Source organism: Erythrolamprus reginae, chromosome 9, assembly GCF_031021105.1.
Source record: "Erythrolamprus reginae isolate rEryReg1 chromosome 9, rEryReg1.hap1, whole genome shotgun sequence".
Classification (NCBI taxonomy): Eukaryota; Metazoa; Chordata; class Lepidosauria; order Squamata; family Dipsadidae; genus Erythrolamprus; species Erythrolamprus reginae.
The window spans coordinates 6,300,202-6,326,240 of NC_091958.1; the positions used below are offsets into that span (position 1 = coordinate 6,300,202).

Below are 26,039 nucleotides of genomic sequence, written 5' to 3' on the forward strand. Positions count from 1 at the left end.
GCAGCTCAATTTTTAGATCTTCGTATTTCACTAATTTCTCTAGCTGCTTATCCTCAATTCTGCTGTCTCCTGGGATTGCAATGTCTATGATCCATACTTTCTTTTTCTCCACGATCACAATGTCTGGTGCGTTATGCTTCAGAATTCGGTCAGTTTGAAGTTGGAAGTCCCACAGTAGTTTTGTTTGCTCATTTTCGACCACTTTTTCGGGCTTATGATCCCACCAGTTCCTTGCCACTGGTAAATGGTAGTCCCGGCACTATTATTATTATTATTATTATTATTATTATTATTATTATTATTACTTACTTACTTACTTACTTACTTACTTACTTACTTACTTACTTACTTATTTATTAGATTTGTATGCCGCCCCTCTCCGTTTCTAGTCTACCCATCCTTCGAGGAATTCATGACAATTGCACATTATTTGATTCTTCTCTTTTTAGCAACTTACAAGATGGCTTGTAAACCCAGGTTTTTCCCCCCTAGTTCCTAAGCTATTTAATTGTTTTCATTTTATTCAGATGGTCTACTTGACCCAGACTTGTTGAATAAGATCCAGCAAAATTGATTCCACACTTGGATTCCAAAATTTCAAATTGGTCTGAATCGACCTGATTTTCTGAAAACATTTTAGGGGCTTTGAAGCCCCACAAAATCCCTTTACGTCACAAATAGCCTTTGGTTTACACCACCCCCCTGGCATTGTTTCAAGATTAAGGAGCCAGGGAAAGGAAGAAAGGAAAGAGCAGAAAGGCAATAAAATTGCTTTTGATCACTGAAACCAGTGATATCTCACACCCCTCTTCCTTTTTTTTTTACTGTCTGTGTGCTCAGGAATATTTCATTACTTCTGGTTCCTTTGAACTAAGGACACTTATAAATTACCAGCAAAGATATCACTAGCAGTTGTGACATTTCGTTAGAGTTTAATTACATGAATCATAAAATATTGCTACAATTTTCCAAACTGTTAAAACTTAATTAATGTGAACCCACAGGGACCACCTTGATAGTAGATAAGACATTGTGATCGGTACCCCAGCCACTGTAGTTCACGGGGAGGGAATGTTGGATGGGAAAAAACAAAACAAAACCCGCTTTATAATTTGTTAAGAGTGATCAATTTTTAGAACTGAAACCCGGCAAATTCATTTAATATAAATGAGGTTGGTAGGAGATTTGAGTAATTCTTTTTAATTACCTCTACAAGCCCCCTCCCAACAGCTTGACAAAGGGAAACTATTCTCTTTCTCCCTCTGTGTAGAGAAATCCATTCAACTCATTATCAAGCTGTATTAATATAATTTTATCGCACAATCCCGAAATACGGGGGAAGGGAAGGGAGGAATTGCACCAGCAATCCATAATGAGTTACAGTATTAGCCTGACAGCATCGCTTCATTAATTTCGGAACACGCAACAAGTTCACGTATAATTTACTCCGAGGTTCCCAGTATTAAAGTTGAGCTGAATAAGATTATAATTATGACATCTGTTTCTTCTTTTCAGGTAGCTCTTTGTAAATCGGTGACAAAGGAATAACAGGTTTAAATATGTGTTAACACTCAGAGCGCATATATAATTGCAATATGGCAATGTGTAATGAAGATTAAATTAGACCGTGGTGTACCTGACATATGGAAGTACATAATTGAGCTACAGTAATTGTGGTGGGAAGAGAGCAACTAGCATTTTATTTTATTTTTATTTTTTTTAATCCACCAATACTTGAATTCAGGAAAGCAAAATATGTTAAAGAGCAGAAGTGAGACAAGTGATATTTTATGGTGCCTGTTTTCAGATGCTTTTGGAACTGGTGGGTAATATCTTTGTTTCAAAGAGATAATTTATATATATGTGTGTATGTATGTATGTATGTATGTATGTATGTATGTATGTATGTATGCATGCATGCATGCATGCATGCATGCATGCATATATGTATGTATATTTGAGAGTTATCCAGAAACTAAGGTTACAAGACACATAGCTTTCATGGGGAGTGGGGCGGCTCACAACAATAATAATAAAGTAGAAATCCAATATCTAAAAACACAATTTAAAAACCCTTATTAATAAAATAATCACACAACCCAATCTAACCATATATAAAACAGTAATTAGGGGAGGTGTCCATTTCCCCATGCCTGGCGGCAAAGGTGAGTTTCAACAACTTACGAAAGGCAAGGAGGGTGGGGACAGTTCTGATCTCTGGGGGGGGGGGTGATTCCCGAGGCCCGGGGCCACCACAGAGAAGGCTCTTCCCCTGGGCCCTGCCAGACGACATTGCTTAGTCGATGGGACCCGGAGAATTCAATTCAATTCAATTTATTAGATTTTTATGCCACCCCTCTCCGAAGACTCGGGGCGGCTCACAACACAATAAAAACAGTCTAACAATGGAACAAATTTAATAATAAAATATATAAAAACCTCAGCAATTAAAAACCATACAGCACATACACATCAAACATGAAATATAATAAGCCTGGGGGAGATGTCTTAGTTCCCCCCATGGCTGATGATATAGGTGGGTCTTAAGTAATGTGCGAAAGACAAGGAGGGTGGGGGCCGTTCTAAACTCTGGGGGGAGTTGATTCCAGAGGGCCGGGGCCGCCACAGAGAAGGCTCTTCCTCTGGGGCCCGCCAAATGACATTGTTTGGTCGATGGGACCCAGAGAAGGCCAACTCCGTGGGACCTTATTGGCCGCTGGGATTCGTGCGGTAGAAGGTGGTTCCGGAGGTATTCTGGTCCAATGCCATGTAGGGCTTTAAAGGCCAACTCTGTGGGACCTAATGGGCTGCTGGTATTTGTGCGGCAGAAGACGGTCCTTGTGCTTTATATTTTATATCTTTCTACTAAATCTGCACTTCTATTCTACTAGTTTTTCTCATCATTCCTTTCACCCATTTCCTCCCATGTTGACTGTATGACTGTAACTTGTTGCTTATATCCTAAGATTTTTATTAATATTGCTTCTTCATTGCTTATTTGACCCCTATGACAATCATTAAGTGCTGTACCACATGATTCTTGACAAATGTATCTTTTTTCTTTTATGTACGCTGAGAGCATCTGCACCAAGACAAATTCCTTGTGTGTCCAATCACACTTGGCCAATAAAAAAATTCTATTCTATTCTATTCTATTCTATTCTAATTCTTGTGCCATCTATAAGATGCCTTATTTTCATGCGGAGACGTCTGCCACCAATAAACAAACTCTGCCTCCCCGAGTTGGCAGATGCTCAAGGGGGCTTATATGTGCATCTCTCCCAGTAAAACCTGAGACAGCCTGCAGGTGTTTCCAGTTTATCACTCGGAGGAAATGACTTTTCTTACACCTAATTTAATCTGAAGCTATTCACCACCCTAAAAAGCCGGGCAGGAATGCTGACCTTTGTCATGACTAACGCATCCCAGGTGGCCCGAAAGCCATGCCGGCAGTATTCCTTAGCTGGGGGAGGAGAGAACGGGGAAAAAAAACCCTTTCTTGTTATCTCTCATTTATAGTTTAGAAGAAGCAACAGCTGGCGTGGAAGAAATACTCCACCAAATCCACCATAAAAAGAGTTCCTCCAACAGTTGCTTCTCCCAGTCGCCCCAAGTAGAGATCCTCCTTTTCATTATTATTGTTTAAGCACAACTATAAATCTCAACACATTGCAATCCAAACATTTAGATTCGGTTTCAGGTACAATAAGGTCAACTCCTTCAATTCCCTGGTTGGGGTGGACGGGAGGAAAATAAATAATTTCCCGCCTGTGTCTGCTGCTGACTTTCTCAATTTGGTGAGAGTTTGGCCTTGTGAAAGGGAAGCCATATGTTCCAATTACTGTCCGTCATTACTGGATAGATATCTCAGTTACTAGTCAACATCCCTGAGAAAACACTACTGCCTTGATTTCATCCCTATTATGCCTTGTTTGCCCTGATGTCAGGGTGAGGCTTATAGCCATCAGTCTGGAACTTTAATAATAATAATACTAATAATACTAATAATACTAATAATACTAATAATAATAATAATAATAATACTAATAATAATACTACTACTACTAATAATAATACTACTAATAATACTACTACTACTACTACTACTACTACTACTACTAATAATAATAATAATAATAATCCACTGGAACTTGTGCCGGAACTACCATTTACCAGTGGCAAAGAACTGGTGGGATCATAAGCCCGAAAAAGTGGTCGAAAATGAGCAAGCAAAACTACTGTGGGACTTCCGAATTCAGACTGACCGAATTCTGAAGCATAACACACCAGACATTGTGATCGTGGAGAAAAACAAAGTATGGATCATCGACATCGCAATCCCAGGAGACAGCAGAATTGAGGAGAAGCAGTTAGAGAAATTAGTGAAATACGAAGATCTAAAAATCGAGCTGCAACGACTCTGGCATAAGCCAGTGAAAGTGGTCCCAGTGGTACTTGGCACGCTGGGCGCAGTACCAAAGAATCTCAGCGGACACTTGAAAACCATTGGAATTGACAACATCTCAATCTGTCAATTGCAAAAGGCCGCTTTACTGGGATCGGCAAACATAATTCGCTGAAATATCTTCCTCAGGCCTATACTGTTTATGTATGGTATGTTGTGTGCATGTTTTTTAAAAAAATTATGGGTTCTTAGCTTTCTAATTATCGAATTTGTATTATATATTGTTTTCTGTTGCTGTTGTGAGCCGCCCCGAGTCTGTGGAGAGGGGCGGCATACAAATTTAATAAATAAATAAAATAAATAAACAGATCAAAGAAGATGGAGTTCATCTTTCTGAAGGCGGGGTCATCAATGTCCCTGTCCTGTTTGAAGAAAGTTGTGGAGATTCTCACCCATCCAGATCGTAGTTTGTCTCAAGGTGGCTTTTTTCTTCAAAGGGCCACTAGAATGTGAAGAAGAAGAATGGGGCCATGGCCTTGGTGGGCGCACCTAGTCGGTGTCCTGCTCCATGCCAGGTGGGTGGTGGGTGCTTTTCTCAAGCCTCCAGAAGGGCAAAAATGGCCTCCCCAGGCTCCAAAGGTCCTCTGGAGGCTGGAAACAGGCCAGTTTCTACCCTTCCTGAACTTCCAGTAGGCCCATTTTTTGCATTTGTCCCTGAGCCTCTGCAGACGCCCTCCATTTACCTGCAATCGAAACAGGCTGTTTGGGGACTCATGGGAGGGGTGAATGGGGCGAGCTAGAGGTTTTCCCGAACCCCTGCGAACCCCCAGCAGCCCACCCCTGCCCTAAAGTGACAGAATGATCCAAACTTAAAGCAAGCCAATGCCAACTTTATTAATTATTATTATCATTTAAATACATAAAAAGATACAATACACAGAACAACACAAAGACATTTTTTTTAAAAAAAATTGAGCATATCCTAAAAACGGTTCTAACTATATTGACATTCTATTATAGCTCTGTTGTGGTTAGCTCTGGCCCAGCTCCTGCCCCAAGGACTGTGGATGTGGGGGAGACATCCACATGCTGCAGGCCTGTTTTGCCCCCCCCCCCCGTGGAATCTGCTGATGAAGGCTCCTCTGACCAAGAAGACATGAGTGACAGGGAGGAGGAGAGTGGGGCAGACAGCTCAGAAGGAGATCAATTATCTAGCTCCTCCTTGAATTCAGAACAAGAGTTAATGATACAGCCACGCATGCGGAGAGCGATGCATAGGCAACAACAACTGAGAGATTATCAAAGAAAATGAGGCCACCTGTGGTTGGGTGGGGCTGTGGTCATTAGTGAGGCTGCTATAAATAGCAGCTTGTGGGTTTGGCCATTGTGGAGGATTATCTGATCGTTGTGTTTCGTGACTGCTTTACTGACTTTGACCTTTTGTGTGCTGATTTTCCCCCGCTTGGAAACTAACCCAGAGCAAAGTGTGTTTCACTTTGTGAAAGAAGAAGGACTGTGAATTGCCTCATAGCTGCAAGCTAAGTATCACAGAACTGATAAGGGACTTGTACAAATTACCAGTTTGTTTGGAGACCAGTGCTCTTTGCTATACTAAAAGAGGGCTTGGTTTAAGTGAATTTTCATTATAAAGAACATTGTTTTGAATTTTCAAACGTGTGTGTGTCTGAAATGTGAATTTTTGGGAGGAGTCTACCAGAGAGCCCGACAGAACAAGCTCTGTTGAATTAGTCCTATACACCAGTTTTGAAAAGTGCCACCAGTGTCAACTTTTTATCTGCAAGCATCCTTCTTAAATTCCAATCGGCGATTCATATTTTCCTCTTTTTTTAGGAATGGGGCATAATCTTTCCCACATTTCAAGCGACATCAAATGGCCTGTCACTTCCTCTTTGCTTCTTCCTGAGCACAAAACCATGGAAAGCCATTTTATTATTAGCTATCTTTCAGGAGGTCTTTATTGTCTTGAAAATTAAAGCTTTCCGAGCCTCTTCCTCTGTGAAAGACATCAAAGGAAGATAACTGTGCTTGCTAGTAATTATGGTAGCTTAATTTCCTTAGTCTCCACTTGTTTACAAGGCTGGGTTTCTTTTCTTCTAGATGGATATAATTTTCAACAGCAGCTTCAGACATGATGGCGGTGGGCAGTTTTCTAATACCCAGCATAGAGGCCTAAACTAGACATCCTGAATATTGCAGTTTCCACTCATTTGAAGGGGGGGCAGATTTTTGGAAATCTTCTGTGTATATAGAATTACAGAGTTGGAAGGGACCTTGGAGGTCTTCTAGTCCAGCCCCCTGCTTAGACAGGAAACCCTACACCACTTCAGACAAATGGTTACCCAACATCTTCTTAAAAACTTCCAGTGTTGGAGCATCCACAACTTCTGGAGGAAAGTTGTTCCATAAGTTAATTGTTCTGTCAGGAAATTTCTCCTTAGTTTTAAGTTACTTCTCTCCTTGTTTAGTTTCCATCCGTTGCTTCTTGTTCTACCCTTTGGAGAATAGGTTGACTCCCTCTTCTTTTTGGCAATCCCTGAGATGTTGGAGCACTGCTATCATGTCTCCCCTGGTCCTTCTTTCCATTAAACCAGACATCATCATCATCATCATTTATTAGATTTGTATGCCGCCCCTCTCCGCAGACTCGGGGCGGCTCACAACAACAACAAAACAATATACAGAGAACAAATCTAATATTTAAAAATCTAAAAACCCATTATTAAAAAGAACATACAACACAAGCATACCATGCATAAGACTATATAAGCCCAGGGGAGATGTCTCAATTCCCCCATGCCTGGCGGCAGAGGTGGGTTTTAAGGAGTTTGTGAAAGACAAGTAGGATGGGGACAATTCTACTCTCTGTGGGGAGTTGGTTCCAGAGGGTCAGGGCCGCCACAGAGAAGGCTCTTCCCCTGGGTCCCACCAGACAACATTGTTTAGTCGATGGGACCCGGAGACATACCCAGTTCCTGCAACCGTTCTTCATATGTTTTAGCCTCCAGTCTCCTAATCATCTTGGTTGCTCTTCTCTGCATTCTTTGTAATGCTTTGTAAACATACTAATATTTCTGCATTTAAGAAAGTTTTGTATCTGTTTTCCATTCATATTTTAACTTCATCGGCTGCATAGAAATTAAGTCAGCTCCAAAGCAACACAAAAACCTTAAATAGATTCCCATGGGATAAAATCCAGTTGTTTAAAACCATTTTAGCCTTCTTATTTTAATCTGCAGAGTTTCGTACGGGATGTTGTAATCCTGACGTTACTAGGAACGTCGTATACAGTAGGACCCCGGGAGTAATTTTAAAAAGCTTCCTTTTGCTGTATTTACTGTATTCAAATCCAGAACGATTGCAAACCCTGTTCTTTCAGAAACAAGAATGGAAGTGCATTGAAAGCCAAGCAGGAGCTGTGAAAAGTGAGACAACCCACCCCCTCCCACCCAACCCTCTTTCCTGGTGATTAATACACCTTTCTGCCAAAATTGAAACTTCTTAACTGAGCGCATTTAATACAAAGTAAATGAATTCTGCCTTTTGGATTTGATCTGCTGGCTAAGCTCTATAGATAAGGGGGTCTAACACTGAGTCGCTTTCATTCTCAACAAAGGATGTTTTCATAAAAAGGTCAGACCAAAGGTCTTTTATATTGTGATAGCAGGAACAGGAAATGGCATATTAATGGCAATTCATGCCAGGGTGGTCCATTGAATATGGCAAAACCAGTCTTTGCCCCTACACACACACACACACACACACACACACACGCACGCATGCACGCACACACAAAGAAAGGTTTCGGGGTGGTAGTGGGGCTTCATGTAAACTCCAAGAGTTTCTATATTCTTTGCATCAGCCTATATTTCTTCTGGTATTGAGTGTAGAAAGATAAAGAACAGTGATGTCTTGTCCTGTAGCTACTGAATTTCAGTTAGGTTTCTGGGGGGGTAGGGAAAATGGGCTGATGGGTGGGAACTGCCTGGAGAGAGAGAGAGAAAACAGACATTTTTTTTAAATGAGCCAAAAGTATAGATTTCTAGCCGCAAGGAGAGCATAAGTTAAGGGAGATGTAGGATCCCATAGATTTCAGCTAATGTTGCATGACACGGAGGAAGGCAAATATATATATATGTCCCAAGAAAATGTTGTAGGATGTGTAAGTTTCAGAGATTCCTGGAAACTTACACGGGAAGAAACCCGAATATGCCAAGACCTTCATACCTGTACCCATGAAAATCTACGAAAACAAATCTACAAACACACACACACACATATACATACATACACACATACATATGTATGTATATGTATATACTGTAGATAGATAGATAGATAGATAGATAGATAGATAGATAGATAGGTAGATAGATAGATAGATAGATAAATAGATAGAGGTAGGTAGGTAGGTAGGTAGGTAGGTAGATAGATAGATAGATAGATAGATAGATAGATAGATAGATAGATAGATAGATGCAAAAACCGGTAGCAACGGGTTTTAGAACCACATATGCATATATACACACATACACACGTATAGTATATACAGGTACATGCACATACATACATACATACATATGTACGTATACGAATGTATATATATATGTGTGTGTATATATACATGTGGTTCTAAAACCTGTTGCTACCGGTTTGCGCACATACATATATACATATATCTATCTACAAAAACATCTATCTATCTATCTATCTATCTATCTATCTATCTATCTATCTATCTATCTATCTATCTATCTATCTATCTATCTATCTATCATCTATCTATATATCATCTATCTATCTATCTATCTATCTATCTATCTATCTATCTATCTATCTATATCTATCTATCTATCATCTATCTATATATCATCTACCTACCTACCTACCTACCTACCTATCATCTATCTATCTATCTATCTATCTATCTATCTATCTATCTATCTATCTATCTATTTGCTATGTATATTTTCTGTTGAATCACCCTTAATTTTCAAATTCAGCAAAAACATGTATGTATGTATGTATGTATGTATGTATGTATGTGTGTGTATATATATATGTGTGTGTGTGTATAAGTGTGTGTGTATATATGTGTGTGTGTATATAAGTGTATATCAAACCAAATCTCCACCCCCACACAATATACTAGGAAGATATGACAGTTGCAAACATTCCATTTTACAACAGCACGAAGCTTGGAAACTTCAGCCTGATGATGGTGAATGTGATTTCACCGAAACGTCACATAAACATGCAAAATATTACACAGGGCAAAACCCGAACTCAGAACAATCTACATATATATATCTACATATATACATACATAAGACAAAGGTTGCAGGTTCAAGTCCCAGTGGGTATGGCTAGCTGATGAGGCCAAAATAAGGCCGAAATAGATCTATCCTAGTCTCCCTTAACTTTCAAATTCAGCTTAAACATGTGACATATATATATATATATATATATATATATATATATATATATATATATGTGTGTGTGTGTGTGTGTGTGTGTGTGTACACTTGTATACACACACATATATATATACACATGCATACATACATACACACACACACACACACACACACACATACATACATACATATCTTACAAGGGAAAAGACCCAAATATGCCAAGACCTTCATGATCTCCAGAAACCACCATTGAAGAGATATTCAACTTTGTACATCATTGATCAATTTGGCCATTACACATGTGATAGGCCCATCCACCTACTTCCCACCTATAATTAGCTCTGTCATTTTAACTTCAGACCTGTTAATAAATGGAGGATTAGCTCCTACTGCTTCCTCCCGTATCGCTCATTGTTTGGGCTGCCCATCTCCAGGGATGTCTGTCTCTTTTTTATATACCTACAGCTGAGACTCATTGTCGAAGGGTGGAACTCATTACCAGACTCCGTAGTGTCATCCCCAAATCCCCAACACTTTACCCTTAGATTATCCATGGTTGACTTATCCAGATTCCTAAGAGGTCAGTAAGGGGCGAGTACAAGTGCACTAGAGTGCCTTCCATCCCCTGTCCTATTGTCTCTCCTATATCTCCTATACCTTTCTTCTATTCCTATATCTCTTCTTCTATTCTTTCATTGATATGTTCTATTACTAAACTTTCTTTTCTATTCTTTCATAGATATATTTTACTATGAGTATCTCCTCTATAACCTTCATAATGTATTTTACTGTGTGTATATATATATACCCACTAAAACCCTCATTGTGTTTTGGACAAAATAAATAAAATAAAATAAAATAAGTATACATCTCATGTGATGTGCAAATCATCTTGATTTGAATTTATTGGGACTTTTAAATAGAATTGGATTGATAAACTAAACTCACGTTTTGAATCAGTTCAGACCTAATTCACAAAGAGCTAGTTTCTATCACTGGATAAAAGAATTTACCTATCTTGTTCAATTCCATGCTTAGACCCTCTTTTCTTTCAATGAGATTTTTGTTCTGTCTCTAAGAAAGCTTACTTTTATCCCTTTTTTCCTAAACCCTCTCCCCACAAAATTCTCCCACTTTTTTTTTAAAAAAATAAACTTTATTATTGTATTTAGTATGCACATTATTTCATTGCTTAAGCATTCATCAGCTTTGTTTCAAGATAATGGCAAACTTTTAAATAAAGTATTTAAGTGAGAACTATTTAAGCAGAAACCTTTATCACGTCTGTCTAGTTATCAATGATTAAACCACACATTTTCCTACCACATTTCCTATCTATTCTTCAGCCCTTGAAATTCACAGCTTTATTTTGGGTGCCTGATCATTTTCAAATACCATAGAAGAACAGTATTTTTTTTAAAAAAAAATCCCAACAAATCAAAATATAACTTAATTATTTATGACATTTAATACTAAGCGTTAGTTAGAATCTGGAAGGGAAAGACACCGGAGTCGTTACCATGAATAGCTCATGACCTATATTGTATGCTGGGATTTGAAACTTCACAAAGTTTGTTTGTTTACCCCTGAGCTAGATAAAGTGGTCAGCACTTTGTCACAAAAAGGTGCAGTTGCTGGATTTTATTTATTTATTTATTTTAAAAATATGTATATGACTTCTGTTATCTGACTTGATCAGGATTGTTATAATTTGCATACCTACAGTACCTGGTTTGTTTAGCTGTATTGTTTCATCTTAGACTGTTAATGCTTATTATTTAGGTTCTTCCTTATATGTGTGTTGATCACTGGGTTTGTGACAGAGAAGGAGGCACTCTGGGCTCTTAGAATAGAATAGAATAGAATTCTTTATTGGCCAAGTGTGATTGGATACACAAGGAATTTGTCTTGGTGCATATGCTCTCAGTGTACACAAAATAAAATATAGATTTGTCAAGAATCATTAGGTACAACACTTAATGATTGTCATAGGGGTCAAATAGGCAATAAAGAAATAATCAATATTAATAAAAATCTTAGGATACAAGCAACAAGTTACAGTCATACAGTCCTAAGTAGGAGGGAAAGGGTGATAGGAATGATGAGAACAAACTAGTAGAAATAATAGTGCAGATTTAGTAAAAAGTTTGACAGTATTGAGGGAATTATTTGTTTAGCAGAGTGATGGCATTCTGAAAAAAACCTGTTCTTGTGTCTAGTTGTCTTGGTGTGCAGTGCTCTGTAGCAACGTTTTGAGGGTAGGAGCTGAAACAGTTTATGTCCAGGATGTGAGGGGTCAGTAAATATTTTCCCTGCCCTATTTTTGACTCGTGCTGTATACAGGTCCTCAATGGAAGGCACTTTGGCAGCAATTGTTTTTTCTGCAGTTCTGATTCGCCTCTGAAGTCTGTGTTGGTCTTGTTGGGTTGCAGAGCCAAACCAGAGAGTTATAGAGGTGCAGATGACAGACTCAATGATTCCTCTGTAGAGCTGTATCAGCAGCTCCTTGGGCAGTTTGAGCTTCCTGAGTTGGCGCAGAAAGAACATTCTTGGTTGTGCTTTTTTGATAATGTAGAAATGAATGGGAAATTATTATTTATCCTAAAACAGGAAGACTAAGCTCTAACATTGTTCTGACAAATAAGTAATTCTGCTGTGTGATCCAACTTCTGAACTCCTTCCAATGAGCCTTTCAGTTCACTACTATAGATGTAAATGAGCCAGCCTTAGATTCCCTTGGGAGAGAATTTGTAACATCTACTCACCTCCCTTCCTTCCCATTAATAATCTGTACCAGCACCTTGAGTTGTGAAAAGTAATCCAAAAAAAGAATAAATATTATTAAACATTTTGTAGAAGAAATCATGTGCTAAGCAGAGGCAAAAAAATATTAACGCTTTTGCATATTTAAAACAAGAAGCATGCAATCAATACACAGTATTCATAGGTGATAAAGAAACAGGAGCAAATTCTACATCATATATATTTATGTGCAGTAGAAATGATAAATAGAAATGTGTGAATTCAAGTTATAAATGATAAAGGGCTACAGTTTTTAAAAGGTTTTTTAAAAAATAAAATTACCCTGCAATATATTAGCTGTTTGTGAGTCAACCAGAGCTGCATATTTAAGATGGGGAGTTGAAATAAGAAATGAAAACAAACCTGGAAAATTTTTCTGAAAATTGTCGAGTTTCAGCCAAGATCTTCACCGTTAGATGTAGGTTTCCCTGAAACCCAGCTCGCTGGAAGAATATGCTTCTTTTTAAATGGCTATCTTATGTATGTGTTGGGTCAAGAGGTGTATAATGGGGTCAACATGCTTAGGGGTGGTCCCATATATAGTCATAATTAAAAGAAGAAAGATAGTTTCAAGATCAAGGAGAGCATCTCAGAAGGATAGACCAGGAAAAGGAGCAATTGCTAAGATCCATGTCTACCTCCAGACCCTCCAGACCTCCATTCCTGGAACTGTCCGTGGTACTGCAGACCATTTACCATGCTTCCTTGCCTTATGGCCAAGTGCTGAAGAGGAATTGGGGCCTTCCCCATTCATATCTTGATGTGGATAAAGTAGGGTTGTCCAACCTTGGCAACTTTAAGACATGCTAGCTGGGGAATTCTGGGACCTGAACTAAAGCATCATTAGTTTGGAAGCCATTTCTGTGCTCCTGTCAAAACTTTGAAATAAACATCATGGACCCTGACCATGGCACAAATTTTTATTTCATATTGATTGAGTGATTGATTGATTGATTGATTGATTCATTCATTCAGATTTCTATGCAGCCCTTCTCAATCAACTTACAACAAAATAATACGAATACAAGCCATGTTAAACTGTATGATCCTTTGCTGAATCAGATCAGACATAAATCCTTCATAAATCCTTCAGCTATAAATAATAATAATAATTAATAATAATAATTTATTAGATTTGTATGCCGTCCCTCTCCGCAGACTCGGACCCTTCTGAGTCAAATACCAGTTTATTCCAGTTGGGTTCTACTCATATTGGATGTTCAGCCTCTGCCCTCTAATTCCACTACTACATTCCTTCCCTACTATTCAAAGGTAGGTTCCTCTGAAATAAAATAAAACCATCTCTATAGGGACTAATAAATATAATTACAGATGCCAGATTTATCTCCTTAAGTGAAGATTGTACTTAGAGTAGCATTTCCTGCCACAAGAACATTTTATTAAAGAAGATAGGTTGGGAAAAGACAGGAGAAATATACATTAGGATGAGAGAGCATCTTTCAAAACTTCAAACATTTGAGACAAAAGCTGAAAAGTCTAAATTGTTAAGATATTCATGAACTGGGAGAGCCAATGTTAACTAGGTCGGCCAATGAATAGGCATAGCAACTAAGTCAGCCAATGAGAGCTAAACACTTTCAGTCTGTGCAGAGAATCGAAACTGAAAAACCTAAGCTTAAGGCTGGGTGTGGCTCCAGTCTCCAGTCTGCACTCTCCTCTCTGTACTCTTTGCTGAAATGAAACTAAGTCTCCTGCTTGTATTTACTTGAAGAAAAAAAATCTGCTAATGATATTGTAAATTCATCTGTTCTTATGTTTATAAAGAAGCTATTGAATCAGTTAGCTCTGTGTGTGCTTCTGGTTTTGATTTTGCAACAAACTTTAATACAAATGAGTTTTTGGAATGAACCCATAGAAGCTACTACTAGCTCTACTCCACAACGTCTAATCCCTCTTAAATTACCCAGTGCTTAAAAAAACAAGGTAAAATAACAATAGTTAGTTTATTGTTAACACTTATTTAATTTTCAGTTGGCAAAAATAGATGATAGCAGATGTTTGTCATTGCTAAGGAATAATTTCTTCTGTTAAGATTTCACATTATCTTGTTTTAGAACTGTTGGCTCATTATGATTCTGCGATGACTATTAATATATTTCATATTGCACTTGGTGAACTGGCTCACATATTTTGACGCCTCTGTGACATGTTAATGAGAAGGAGGAGGAGGAGGAGAAGGAGCAGCCAAAGAAACTTTTTCCTTCTGAAAATTTGAGGATGCTCAAATCTGTATTACGTTGGGTGTAAAATGGAGTCACGTTTGATTGTTGGTTGCTAGATTCTGATTAACATCCTGGTTGGTATTTAAAGCCTGAAAATGCTTATATTTTGTTATCCTAAGGCAGGATTCAATTGCCTTTGAGAATCTTGTGAAACTCTCAGGCTCCTTTTGAGAAAAATACATAAATGTAGTCTATATTTTAAAGAATGATTTATACTGAAATATAGTTATTAAAATGTTAAAATAAACATGTAATATGGATAGTGTTCTGTTGGACTCTCTGGTAGACTCCTCCCAAAAATTCACAGGTACAAATTTCAGACACACACACATTTGAAAATTCAAAACAATGTTCTTTAAAATGAAAATTCACTTAAACCAAGCCCTCTTTTGGTATAGCAAAGAGCACTGGAAATTTGTACATGTCCCTTATCAGTTCTGTGATACTTAGCTTGCAGCTGTGAGGCAATTCACAGTCCTTCTTCTTTCACAAACACACTTTGCTCTGGTTTAGTTTCAAAGCGAGGAAAAATCAGCACATCAAAGGTCAAAGTCAGTAAAGCAGTCACGAAACACAAGGATCAGATAATCCTCCACAATGGCCAAACCCACAGGCTGCTATTTATAGCAGCCTCACTAATGACCACAGCCCCACCCAACCACAGGTGGCCTCATTTTCTTTGATAATAATCTCTCAGTTGTTGTTGCCTATGCATCACTCTCTGCATGCGTGGCTGTATCATTAATTCTTGTTCTGAATCCAAGGAGGAGCTAGATAATTGATCTCCTTCTGAGCTGTCTGCCACACTCTCCTCCTCCCTGTCACTCATGTCTTCTTGGTCAGAGGAGCCTTCATCATCAGATTACACTGGGGGAAAAACAGGCCTGCAGCATGTGGATGTCTCCCCCACATCCACAGTCCTTGGGGCAGGAGCTGGGCCAGAGCTAACCACAACAGATAGATAGATAGATAGATAGATAGATAGATAGATAGATAGATAGATAGATAATAGATAGATAGAAGATAGATAGAAATGATAGGTAGGTAGATAGATAGGACAGAAGATCTATCAACAACTCTGAAAAAAAGTGATCATTTTTCACACAACCGTTTCAGCATCCTTTTGGTTCCATGATCAACTATCTCATATTTATGATGGTTGTGTTGTCTCGGGGTCACATGATTCCCCTTTGAGACTTTGGACAAACAAAGTCAACAGGGAAATCAAATTTGCCGATGATGTCATTCACTTAACAACTGCAGTGATTCAAACGGTGGTAAGAAATGGTTGTAAAAATGAGGTGAAGTTCAATTTAACCAATGTCTTACTTATCAATGTAAATGTTGGCCTCATAAGTCAAGGGTTATTTCTCATCCTCCATCATCATCATCATCATCATCATCATCATCATCATCATCACCATCACCATCACCTACTTAATTCATTAAACTTGAAACTCAGTCACTGAACATTCAAAAATGCATCGCAAATATTATTGACCAATAATACTATTACTGTTGTTGTTGCTATTGTTATTATTTCAGCATCATAAAATGGCGGTTTCCTTAGAGCAGTGCTTCTCAATTATTTTCTGTTACTCCCCTTCCAGGATGAAGTAAACATTTCACACCCTCCTCCCAATTCTCCGCCATGATTGTATCACAGCCCGGCCCACCTGACCTGCCAGCCCCAAATTGCGCCCTGCTGCGAAATGTCTCACAAGTTTGAGAAGTTTGATTGAACTGGTGAGCCGTTTTCTTTTAGAGAGGGCTACCCTGGATGCAACACCAAGCAACACAATGGAGGTACCGGTATAAGAGTCAGGTAGGCCATGTGTAATGCTCCCTATAGCAAAACCCCCATATTTCCTGGGGTCATATGTCCCCCAGCATCACTTCACAACCTCCCCCAGGAAGGACTGTCCCACTATATATTTATTTATTTTATTTATTCATTTGTCCAATACACAAATACATAGGAAGAAAAATAGACATGTGGTAATATATATGAGGGTAAAAGTGAACTTAGAGGAGAGGATATATGAAAGAAAGAAAATATATATGATAAGTGAGAGAAAGGAAAGACAATTGGACAGGGGACGAAAGGCACACCAGTGCACTTATGTACGCCCCTTACTGGCCTCTGAGGAACCTGGAGAGGTCAATCGTGGAGAGTCTAAGGGGAAAATGTTGGGGGTTAGGGGTTGACACTACTCAGTCAGGTAATGAGTTCCATGCTTCGACAACTCGGTTGCTGAAGTCATATTTTTTACAGTCAAGTTTGGAGCGGTTAATATTAAGTTTGAATCTGTTGCGTGCTCTTGTGTTGTTGCGGTTGAAGCTGAAGTAGTCATTGACCGGTAGGACGTTGCAGCATATGATCTTGTGGGCAATACTCAAATCGTGTTTTAGGCGCCGTAGTTCTAGGCTTTCTAGGCCCAGGATTGTTAGTCTATTTTCATAGGATATTCTGTTTCGAGTGGAGGAGTGAAGGGCTCTTCTGGTGAAATATCTTTGGACATTTTCGAGGGTGTTGATGTCTGAGATGTGGTATGGGTTCCAGACAGATGAGCAGTAGTCTAGGATGGGTCTGGCAAAAGTTTTGTAGGCTCTTGTGAATAGAGTGAGATTGCCTGAGCAGAAGCTGCGTAGGATCAGGTTAACAATTTGAGAAGCACTGCATTAGAGTAATATTTGCACGAGAGGGAATTGCGTTGTCATGCCTCCGATGGAGTAGTATTGATCCAACAACGGAGCTGGGGTGAGAACATGGCGTGCTATTGACTGCCACCGCCGTGGTCTCCAGATATTATTTATAGAAGCAAGGAAGAGTCACGGCATGAAAATGCTGTCCCTGTAATCAGAGGTAATTGCTGGGAAGTCAGGCATCGCACTCCCTGTTAACCTCGGCATGCTGAAAGAACAATGGATTATATTTAAAGCGATCGGGATTGATGCTATCAAATGACATAACTGCATCGTAGAAGGAGGAAGCTCGGTTTGAATCATTGATTTTTGATTACAACCTATCTTTTAACTCTCCCGAGAAGGAGTCCCTGCGATGTAAAATTACCGCAATATTGTATGAGGGGAGGAGCGGGGAAGGATTAAAGAGAATAATAATAATAAAAAGGAAGTGGGCAGCCCTGGAGAAACAATGCTGTCCTCAAGCAAAGGATATGGATAACTGCAACCGCCTAGGTCAGTGATGGTGCAGCTTTTTTTTTTGCTTGGGTACCAAAAGAATGCGCATGCCCTCACCCATAATGCAATTATTATTATTATTATTATTATTATTATTATTATTATTATTATTATTTATTTATTGGATTTGTATGCCGCCCCTCTCCGCAGACTCGGGGCGGCTAACAACAGTGGTAAAACAACATGAACAATCCAATTAATAAAAACAACTAAAAAAACCCTTATTATAAAAACCAAACATACACACAAACATACCATGCATAGCTTGTAATAGCCTAGGGGGAAAGGATAACTTAACTCCCCCATGCCTGGCGACAAAGGTGGGTCTTAAATAATTTGCAAAAGACAAGGAGGGTGGGGGCCGTTCTAATCTCTGGGGGGAGTTGGTTCCAGAGGGCCGGGGCCGCCACAGAGAAGGCTCTTCCCCTGGGGCCCGCCAAATGACATTGTTTGGTCGAAGGGACCCGGAGAAGGCCAACTCTGTGGGACCTTATCGGCCGCTGGGATTCGTGCAGTAGAAGATGGTTCCAGATGTATTCTGGCCCAATGCCATGTAGGGCTTTAAAGGTCATGACCAACACTTTGAATTGTGACCGGAAACCGATCGGCAGCCAGTGCAATGCTCTCTCTCCCATGCATATGCGTACAACACCCCCCTCAGTTAAAGTGATCAGACTTTGGTAAAGCGGGACACCATTCCAGGGGGGGGGGGAGAACACAGACGGACTCACACAGGTTTCAAACCAGCTTACAAAAAGCACCGATGCTTAGGCAAAACAATTGCTGGGAGAGAGGGGGGGAAAAAACACTCAGAGGTCAGATCGGTTGTTTCCCAAACCTACGAGAGACAGTGATTGGCACTCATTTAGTGCTTTCCCGAGATCGGCACCGGCAGAGGAGGCAGGAACCGAGCAGGAGGAAGAGGAGCCAGAACCACCAGCCCACGCCACTCCATCTACGGGGCTGGGAAGAGCTGCTCGGCATCAGTTTTTTTTAAGGCCCAGCCTCCCTCGCTCAGGGAGCATGCTCGGAGCCCGAAGCTGTCTCCTTGCAGCCAGACCTTTGGACGTCGGAGGTGGTGCTCCTCCCGGCCAACGTCTCCAAGCCCAAGACTGTTGCAGATTGGCCTGACCCTTCCCCTTCGCTTAAGGTGACCAGATGTCCCGTTTTTGAAAAATCGGGACTTTTTGAAAACACCACGAGATGCGGGACAAATTGCCTGAAAGCAGGACGTCTGGTCCCCTTATCCTTAGTGCCCACCCCCGTGCACGCGGCAGTCTTCACTGAAGCCTCCAAACTTCCAGAAGACCCATTGGGTCAGTGTTTGCCATCCACAGGCTTCAAGAAAGCCTCCAGAGCCTGCGGATGACCTAAAACAGGCCGAACAAGTCTACTGGAAGTTCAGAAATAAATTTCCGTTAGGCCCATTGGGCTGTTTTTTGTCCTTCTCAGGCTTTAGGAAAGCCTCCTGAAGCCTGGGGAAGGCGAAAAACAGTCCAACAGGCCTACTGGAAGTTCGGAAACTATAGTATACAACAACAACAACAACAACAACAATAATAATAATAATAATAATAATAATAATAATAATAATAATAATTCATTGGATTTGTATGCCGCCCCTCTCTGCAGACTCGGGGCGGCTAACAACAATAATAAACACAACATGTACAATCCAATAATAAAAAACAACTAAAAACCCCTATTATAAAACCAAACATACACACAAACATACCATGCATAACTTGTAATGGCCTAGGGGGAAGAGCTATCTCAACTCCCCCATGCCTGGCGGTAGAAATGAGTCTTGAGTAGTTTATGAAAGACAGGGAGGGTGGGGGCAGTTCTAATCTCTGGGGGGAGTTGGTTCCAGAGGGCCGGGGCCAACACAGAGAAGGCTCTTCCCCTGGGGCCCGCCAGATGACATTGTTTGGTCGACGGGACCCAGAGAAGGCCAACTCTGTGGGACCTTATCGGTCGCTGTTAATGCAATTTAGGATTGCAAACTCTGTTTGTGTTCAAGCGCATGAGTTGGGCATGCCTAGTGTAATGAACAGAAGAATTAGGGGGTGACGTAATAGGAGTTATAAATATTTCTTCACCCAGAGGGTCGTTGGTTTATGAAAGTCACTTCCAGAAGAGGTTGTGACAGCTGTCAGCCTGGATAGCTTCAAGGCAGGATTAGATAAATTCATGGAGCCAACAGTATCGGTGGTTATTGAAATGGATGTCCATGTGCCGCCTCTATGTTGGTTGAGGCAGGCAAGATTCCTTTGAGTACCATTTGTTGTGGGTCTGGGGAAAGGGAGGGTTTTGCCTTCTCTTTCTGCTCAAGATCCCCATGGACAATTGGGGGGCCACTGTGTGACACAGAATGCTGGACTCGATAGACTTTGGCCTGATTCAGCATGGTTCTTCTTAGGTTCTTATGAGTCTTCTAGCTGCGAAACAGAACTTCCTTACTTATTATTAAGTTCTTTTGTACACTTGCTTGGGTTAAGCATAGCAATTGGACTGCTTTGCTTCCTTAACTCTCTCTCCACTCATGTTCTCACTCTTATTTATTGCAATTTTGCAAAATTTTAGCAGCCCAATCCTGAACCATTTGCAAAATTGAGCTGTCAAGAGTTTAACACGGAAGATAAAACATATCTTGGAGCTGGGGTGGCGCAGCAGGTAGAGTGCTGTACTGCAGGCCACTGAAGCTGACTTGTAGATCTGAAGGTCAGTGGTTCAAGTCTCATCACCAGCTCAAGGTTGACTCAGCCGTCCATCCTTCCGAGGTGGGTAAAATGAGGACCCGGATTGTGGGGGCAATAGCCTAGCTCTGTTAAAAAAGTGCTATTGCTAACATGTTGTAAGCCGCCCTGAGTCTAAGGAGAAGGGCGGCATAAAAATTGAATAAATAAAATAAATAAATAAATAAATAAATATAAAGGAAGGTTGCAGGAATCGGGTATGGTTAGTTTAATGAAAAGAAGGACCAGTGATGATATGAGAGCAGCTTTCTGATATCTGAGGGGCTGCCACAAAGAAGAGGCAGGACAACCTATTCCCTAAAGCAGTGTTTCCCAACCTTGGCAACTTGAAGATATTTGGACTTCAACTCCCAGAATTCCCCAGCCAGCAAATGCTGGCTGGGGAATTCTGGGAGTTGAAGTCCAGATATCTTCAAGTTGCCAGGGTTGGGAAACACTGCCCTAAAGCCCCAGAAGGCAGGATAAGAAAGATGGAAAGTCAACGAGGAGATAAAATGGAGTTATCCATAGTCTTGTCTGGCTGCAGAATTTGTCATCTGGATATAGAACTTCATATCTGCAGTTTAACCACATTATTCTGCCAGATGGGTTGGAAGCCAGCGAATAAACACAACTGTTGAAAAGAAACAGTTGGAATCTTTAAAATGAAAAAGAAAAAGAAATTTAATGAATATGTCATTGAAAAGGATAGATGGTTATGTTTATATTAACACATCAATGAAACCCTGCATATGATCAGTAACTGACATATGATTATAATAAGGCAGTTCACCGTAACACGGTCTGTAAAAACACATTGATTTTATAGCTCCCCAAACCGATTACATTAATATCTTGCATAATTAGTTTGCGCATTACTAAATTACTGACAGATTAAAAGTGAAATAGTGCAGTTCATACTCAGCCACATAACTGCCAGAAAGGAAATTAATATAGATTCAAATGGTCCTTAGAGACAGACCTTGGGAAAAAAGCAGGAATCTATAAAGACTTGCTTGCCTTCAAAAAATTTCTACCTCCAACATGGTTGTGGCCAATGGCTCTGGTGACTTTGCATAATGTGGGCAAAGCAATTCAGGAAATGATCTTTAAATGATGCTTTTGCTATTAGGTTTTTTTTTTTTTTAAAGTGTTGGTTTTTTTTACAGATGTGTGTTCTGAAGGAGTTTTGATGCCAGCATTCAGCAGACTCATTAGGGGAGACTCCAGACCTTCTAACCTCAAAGATTTGAAATGTTCTCTAACTGTATTTCGTGCCTATACGGGGTCAAAGAACAGTAATTTACTCCAGATGTAGTACCAGAAGCAACGTTCTTAGCTTCTTTAGTGTGATCAGCTGCCAGTACAGTGGGGAATAACCACAGGATGCAAAGGCAGAAGTGAAGTATTTTCTTGGCAAGAGGATTGCAGGAATCACACTATTACTACTGTTTGGGAGGTCAGAGAGAACAGTGCCCTGAAATCTCACTTACGTTTTCAAAACGTTAATTACCACTTGAAATAGGAGAGCGCGACTCCGCGGAAAAGTTGAATGGAAGTTCTGATCCTACTCAACGTCATTTATGTCACCATCTTCACCTGGCCTGAATTACCTCCCCCATATGGAGAAAGTATGAAAAGTAGGTGATTGTGGGGAAGTTGTCAGCCAGACTGAAAAGATGGATCAAGTGAGGGCCTAGCTTAGAGTGCTTGAGTAGCCACAAGTGATGTAAACTTGACCTCTCCCAAGTTCTGTGAAGCCTTGTCTGGTTATTCTCAAGGGAAGGCAAGTTACAAGATGAGATTCTTGTAACATAGGCGGTAGGTAATAAAATTACTAGTTTTGTTATTCAGAAGTGGCTCTGCTTGCTTGCAGATTGCTTGCCTGCCCCTAGGAACAACAAGATAACAACAACAACAACAACAACAACAACAACAACAACAACAATACTGAAATATGAAGAACTAAAAATCGAGCTGCAATGACTCTGTCATAAGCCAGTGAAAGTGGTCCCAGTGGTCCCCACCACCATTTAGGGGGTTATATTATTTACAATAAGTTTCAATTTCTTCCTTAGCTCCGGTTTACATTTCTTCACATACAAAAAGTGATTGGAATTTATTTTTCACATTGTCGTCATAAATTCTACTTAAGATATATTGAAAAATTCTCCATCTGTCAATTGCAAAAGGCCACTTTACTGGGATCGGCACACATAATTTGCTGCTACATCATATAGTCCTAGGTGCTTGGGAAGCACCCGACTGGTGATGAAATAAGAAATCCAGCATAGTGATCTCGTTTGCTGTGTTGTATTGATGGTGATAATAATAATAATAATAATAATAATAATAATAATAATAATAACAACAACAACAACAACAACAACAACAACAGAGTTGGAAGGGACTTTGGAGGTCTTCTAGTCCACCACCACCCCAACATTACTTCAGACAAATGGTTATCCAACATCTTCTTAAAAACCTCTAGTGTTGGAGTATTCACAACTTCTGGAGGGAAGCAATTCCACTGGTTAATTGTTCTGTCGGGATATTTTTCCTTAGTTCTAAGTTACTTCTCTCCTTATTTAGTTTCCACCCATTGTTTCTTGCTCTACCCCGAGAGGCTTTGGAGAATAGGTTGACTCCCTCTGCTTTGTGGCAAGTGATAAGGCTTTTTCTCAAGGATACCAAACTAGGTCCTCACTTGATCCCTTCTTCTACCCTGGCTGGCAGTTTCTAACAATGACAGATGCACTAAATGTTCTATAGATTCTAACAAGAATATGTTTCCTTGCCCAGGACTGCCAATTTAAAATCCAACAAACAATTGAGCTACAGAGCCTGTCTAACTGGAGAAGGGTCAACATTGCAGTCAGTCAAAGGTTAATACCAAGGATAAAAGACAATGCCAAAAACTTAATGAAACATCACAGGACAAGGAGGTTTAATTTCAGGCAAAGTCAGCCTTGTTTGATAGCTCTAGCCATCCAGGAGGGACAACGGCCAACGAACAGAAAGAAATCTCACCCTAAATACAAATTTTAGAGGATAATAAGAACTGCAGAAAAAACAATTGCTGCCAACTTGCCTTCCATTGAGGACCTGTATACTGCACGAGTCAAAAAGAGGGCGGGGAAAATATTTACTGACCCCGCGCATCCTGGACATAAACTGTTTCAACTCCTACCCTCAAAACGTTGCTACAGAGCACTGCACACCAAGACAACTAGACTCAAGAACAGTTTTTTCTCAAATGCCATCACTCTGCTAAACAAATAATTCCCTCAACACTCTGAAACCTTTTACTAAGTCTGCACTTCTATTTCTACTAGTTTTTTCTCATCATTCCTATCATCCTTTTCTTCCCACTTAGGACTGTATGACTGTAACTTGTTACTTTTATCCTAAGATTTTTATTAATAATGTTTTTTCATTGCTTATTTGACCCCTATGACAATCATCAAGTATTGTACCATGTGATTCTTGACAAATCTATATTTTCTTTTATGTACACTGAAAGCATATGCACCAAATTCCTTGTGTGTCCAATCACACTTGGCCAATAAAGAATTATCTTCTCTTCTCTTCTCTTCTCTTCTCTTCTCTTCTCTTCTCTTCTCTTCTCTCCTCTCCTCTCCTATCCTATCCTATCCTATCCTGGGTGAGGGGTGTAGTCAGGCAGTAGGAAAAGCAAGTAGAATGCTTGGCTGCATAGCTAGAGGTATAACAAGCAGGAAGAGGGAGATTGTGATCCTGTTGTATAGAGTGCTGGTGAGACCACATTTGGAAGACTGTGTTCAATTCTGGAGACCTCACCTACAAAAAGATATTGACAAAATTGAACGGGTCCAAAGACGGGCTACAAGAATGGTGGAAGGTCTTAAGCATAAAACGTATCAGGAAAGACTTCATGAACTCAATCTGTATAGTCTGGAGGACAGAAGGAAAAGGGGGGACATGATCGAAACATTTAAATATGTTAAAGGGTCCAGGAGGGAAGTGTTTTTAATAGGAAAGTGAACACAAGAACAAGGGGACACAATCTGAAGTTAGTTGGGGGGAAAATCAAAAGCAACTATTATTTTACTGAAAGAGTAGTAGATGCTTGGAACAAACTTCCAGCAGACATGGTTGATAAATCCACAGTAACTGAATTTAAACATGCCTGGGATAAACATAGATTAATCCTAAGATAAAATACAGAAAATAGTATAAGGGCAGATTAGATGGACCATGAGGTCTTTTTCTGCCGTCAGTCTTCTATGTTTCTATGTTTCTATCCTATCCTATCCTATCCTAACTGGAAGTGATTTCCAATTGTTGTCAAAACCTGCCATTACAAACAACTACCTTAGTAATTGTTTTACAATCACTGTGCTGGCTTTCCATCCTCCATGTTTGCTCAATGACAGCCGCAAGAATAAATTCGGGTCAGTCATGTGACTGACCCAATGAATGACCCTCATGAACTATGACTAATCGGAAAACTTGATTACAGTCATTTGTTGAAGACTATCTGACCTTTAACTTCGGGACCGAGTTTCTCAATGTTGGCTGAGGACCTCTGGGAGTTGAAGACCACACAGCTCAAAGTTCTTGAGCATTCACAAAACCTCGCTTTAAAAAAAAATGGAACAACATGTTTCTCTGTTGGCTGTACTCTAAAACCCCCGAATGCTCGCGTTGAACCATTTGCTGAATTGTAAAGTCTGCGTTAAGGTGGGCCATAAGCTAACTTCATCCTCTCTTTGAAATCCAATAGGCTTCCAAGGTGGGAGAGTTTTGACAAACCTAAATGAATTGTCTTTTTTCCCCTTCCCTCCTTAAGCTGTTTTGAAATTATTATTCCTTCGGTTACTTAAGAATGGTGAGAAAGTTGGCGCTTCGTGAAAGACTGGATAGCCGGCATTTGCTCTCACAAACTCTCCAAATGAGTTAACCTGGCTATATTGTTGCCCGATTGTATCCTAATTGTATGTTCCCCGGGAGGAAGGTGAAGAGAAGGAGAAAGAAAGAATTGCTTGTCGCTGGAGAGAAACCTAAGTCTTGCAGCACTAATGTGAAAGGTGGTAGGGAGGCGATTACTCAAGAATAAACAGGGAGTAACGTCTCTCCCGGTGATTTCAGGTTGCAAAGGAATCCGCTGCTAAAATGTGCTTGGTGACTTCTTACAATGTTTCTCTGTTTTGGAAGAGGATGCTCGAGAAGT

The 26,039-nt window shown here is 40.0% G+C and overlaps 1 protein-coding gene across 1 annotated transcript in view; it reads right to left on the bottom strand.

The window, feature by feature from the left end:
* LOC139172475 (uncharacterized) overlaps window positions 1-26,039 on the bottom strand; it is a gene marked incomplete at its 5' end in the record, with an annotated part of 185,065 nt that overhangs the window by 62,739 nt on the left and 96,287 nt on the right. The window contains 1 exon segment of the mRNA XM_070761622.1: window positions 15,847-15,940. Coding sequence (XP_070617723.1) covers window positions 15,847-15,940 — 94 coding nt within the window.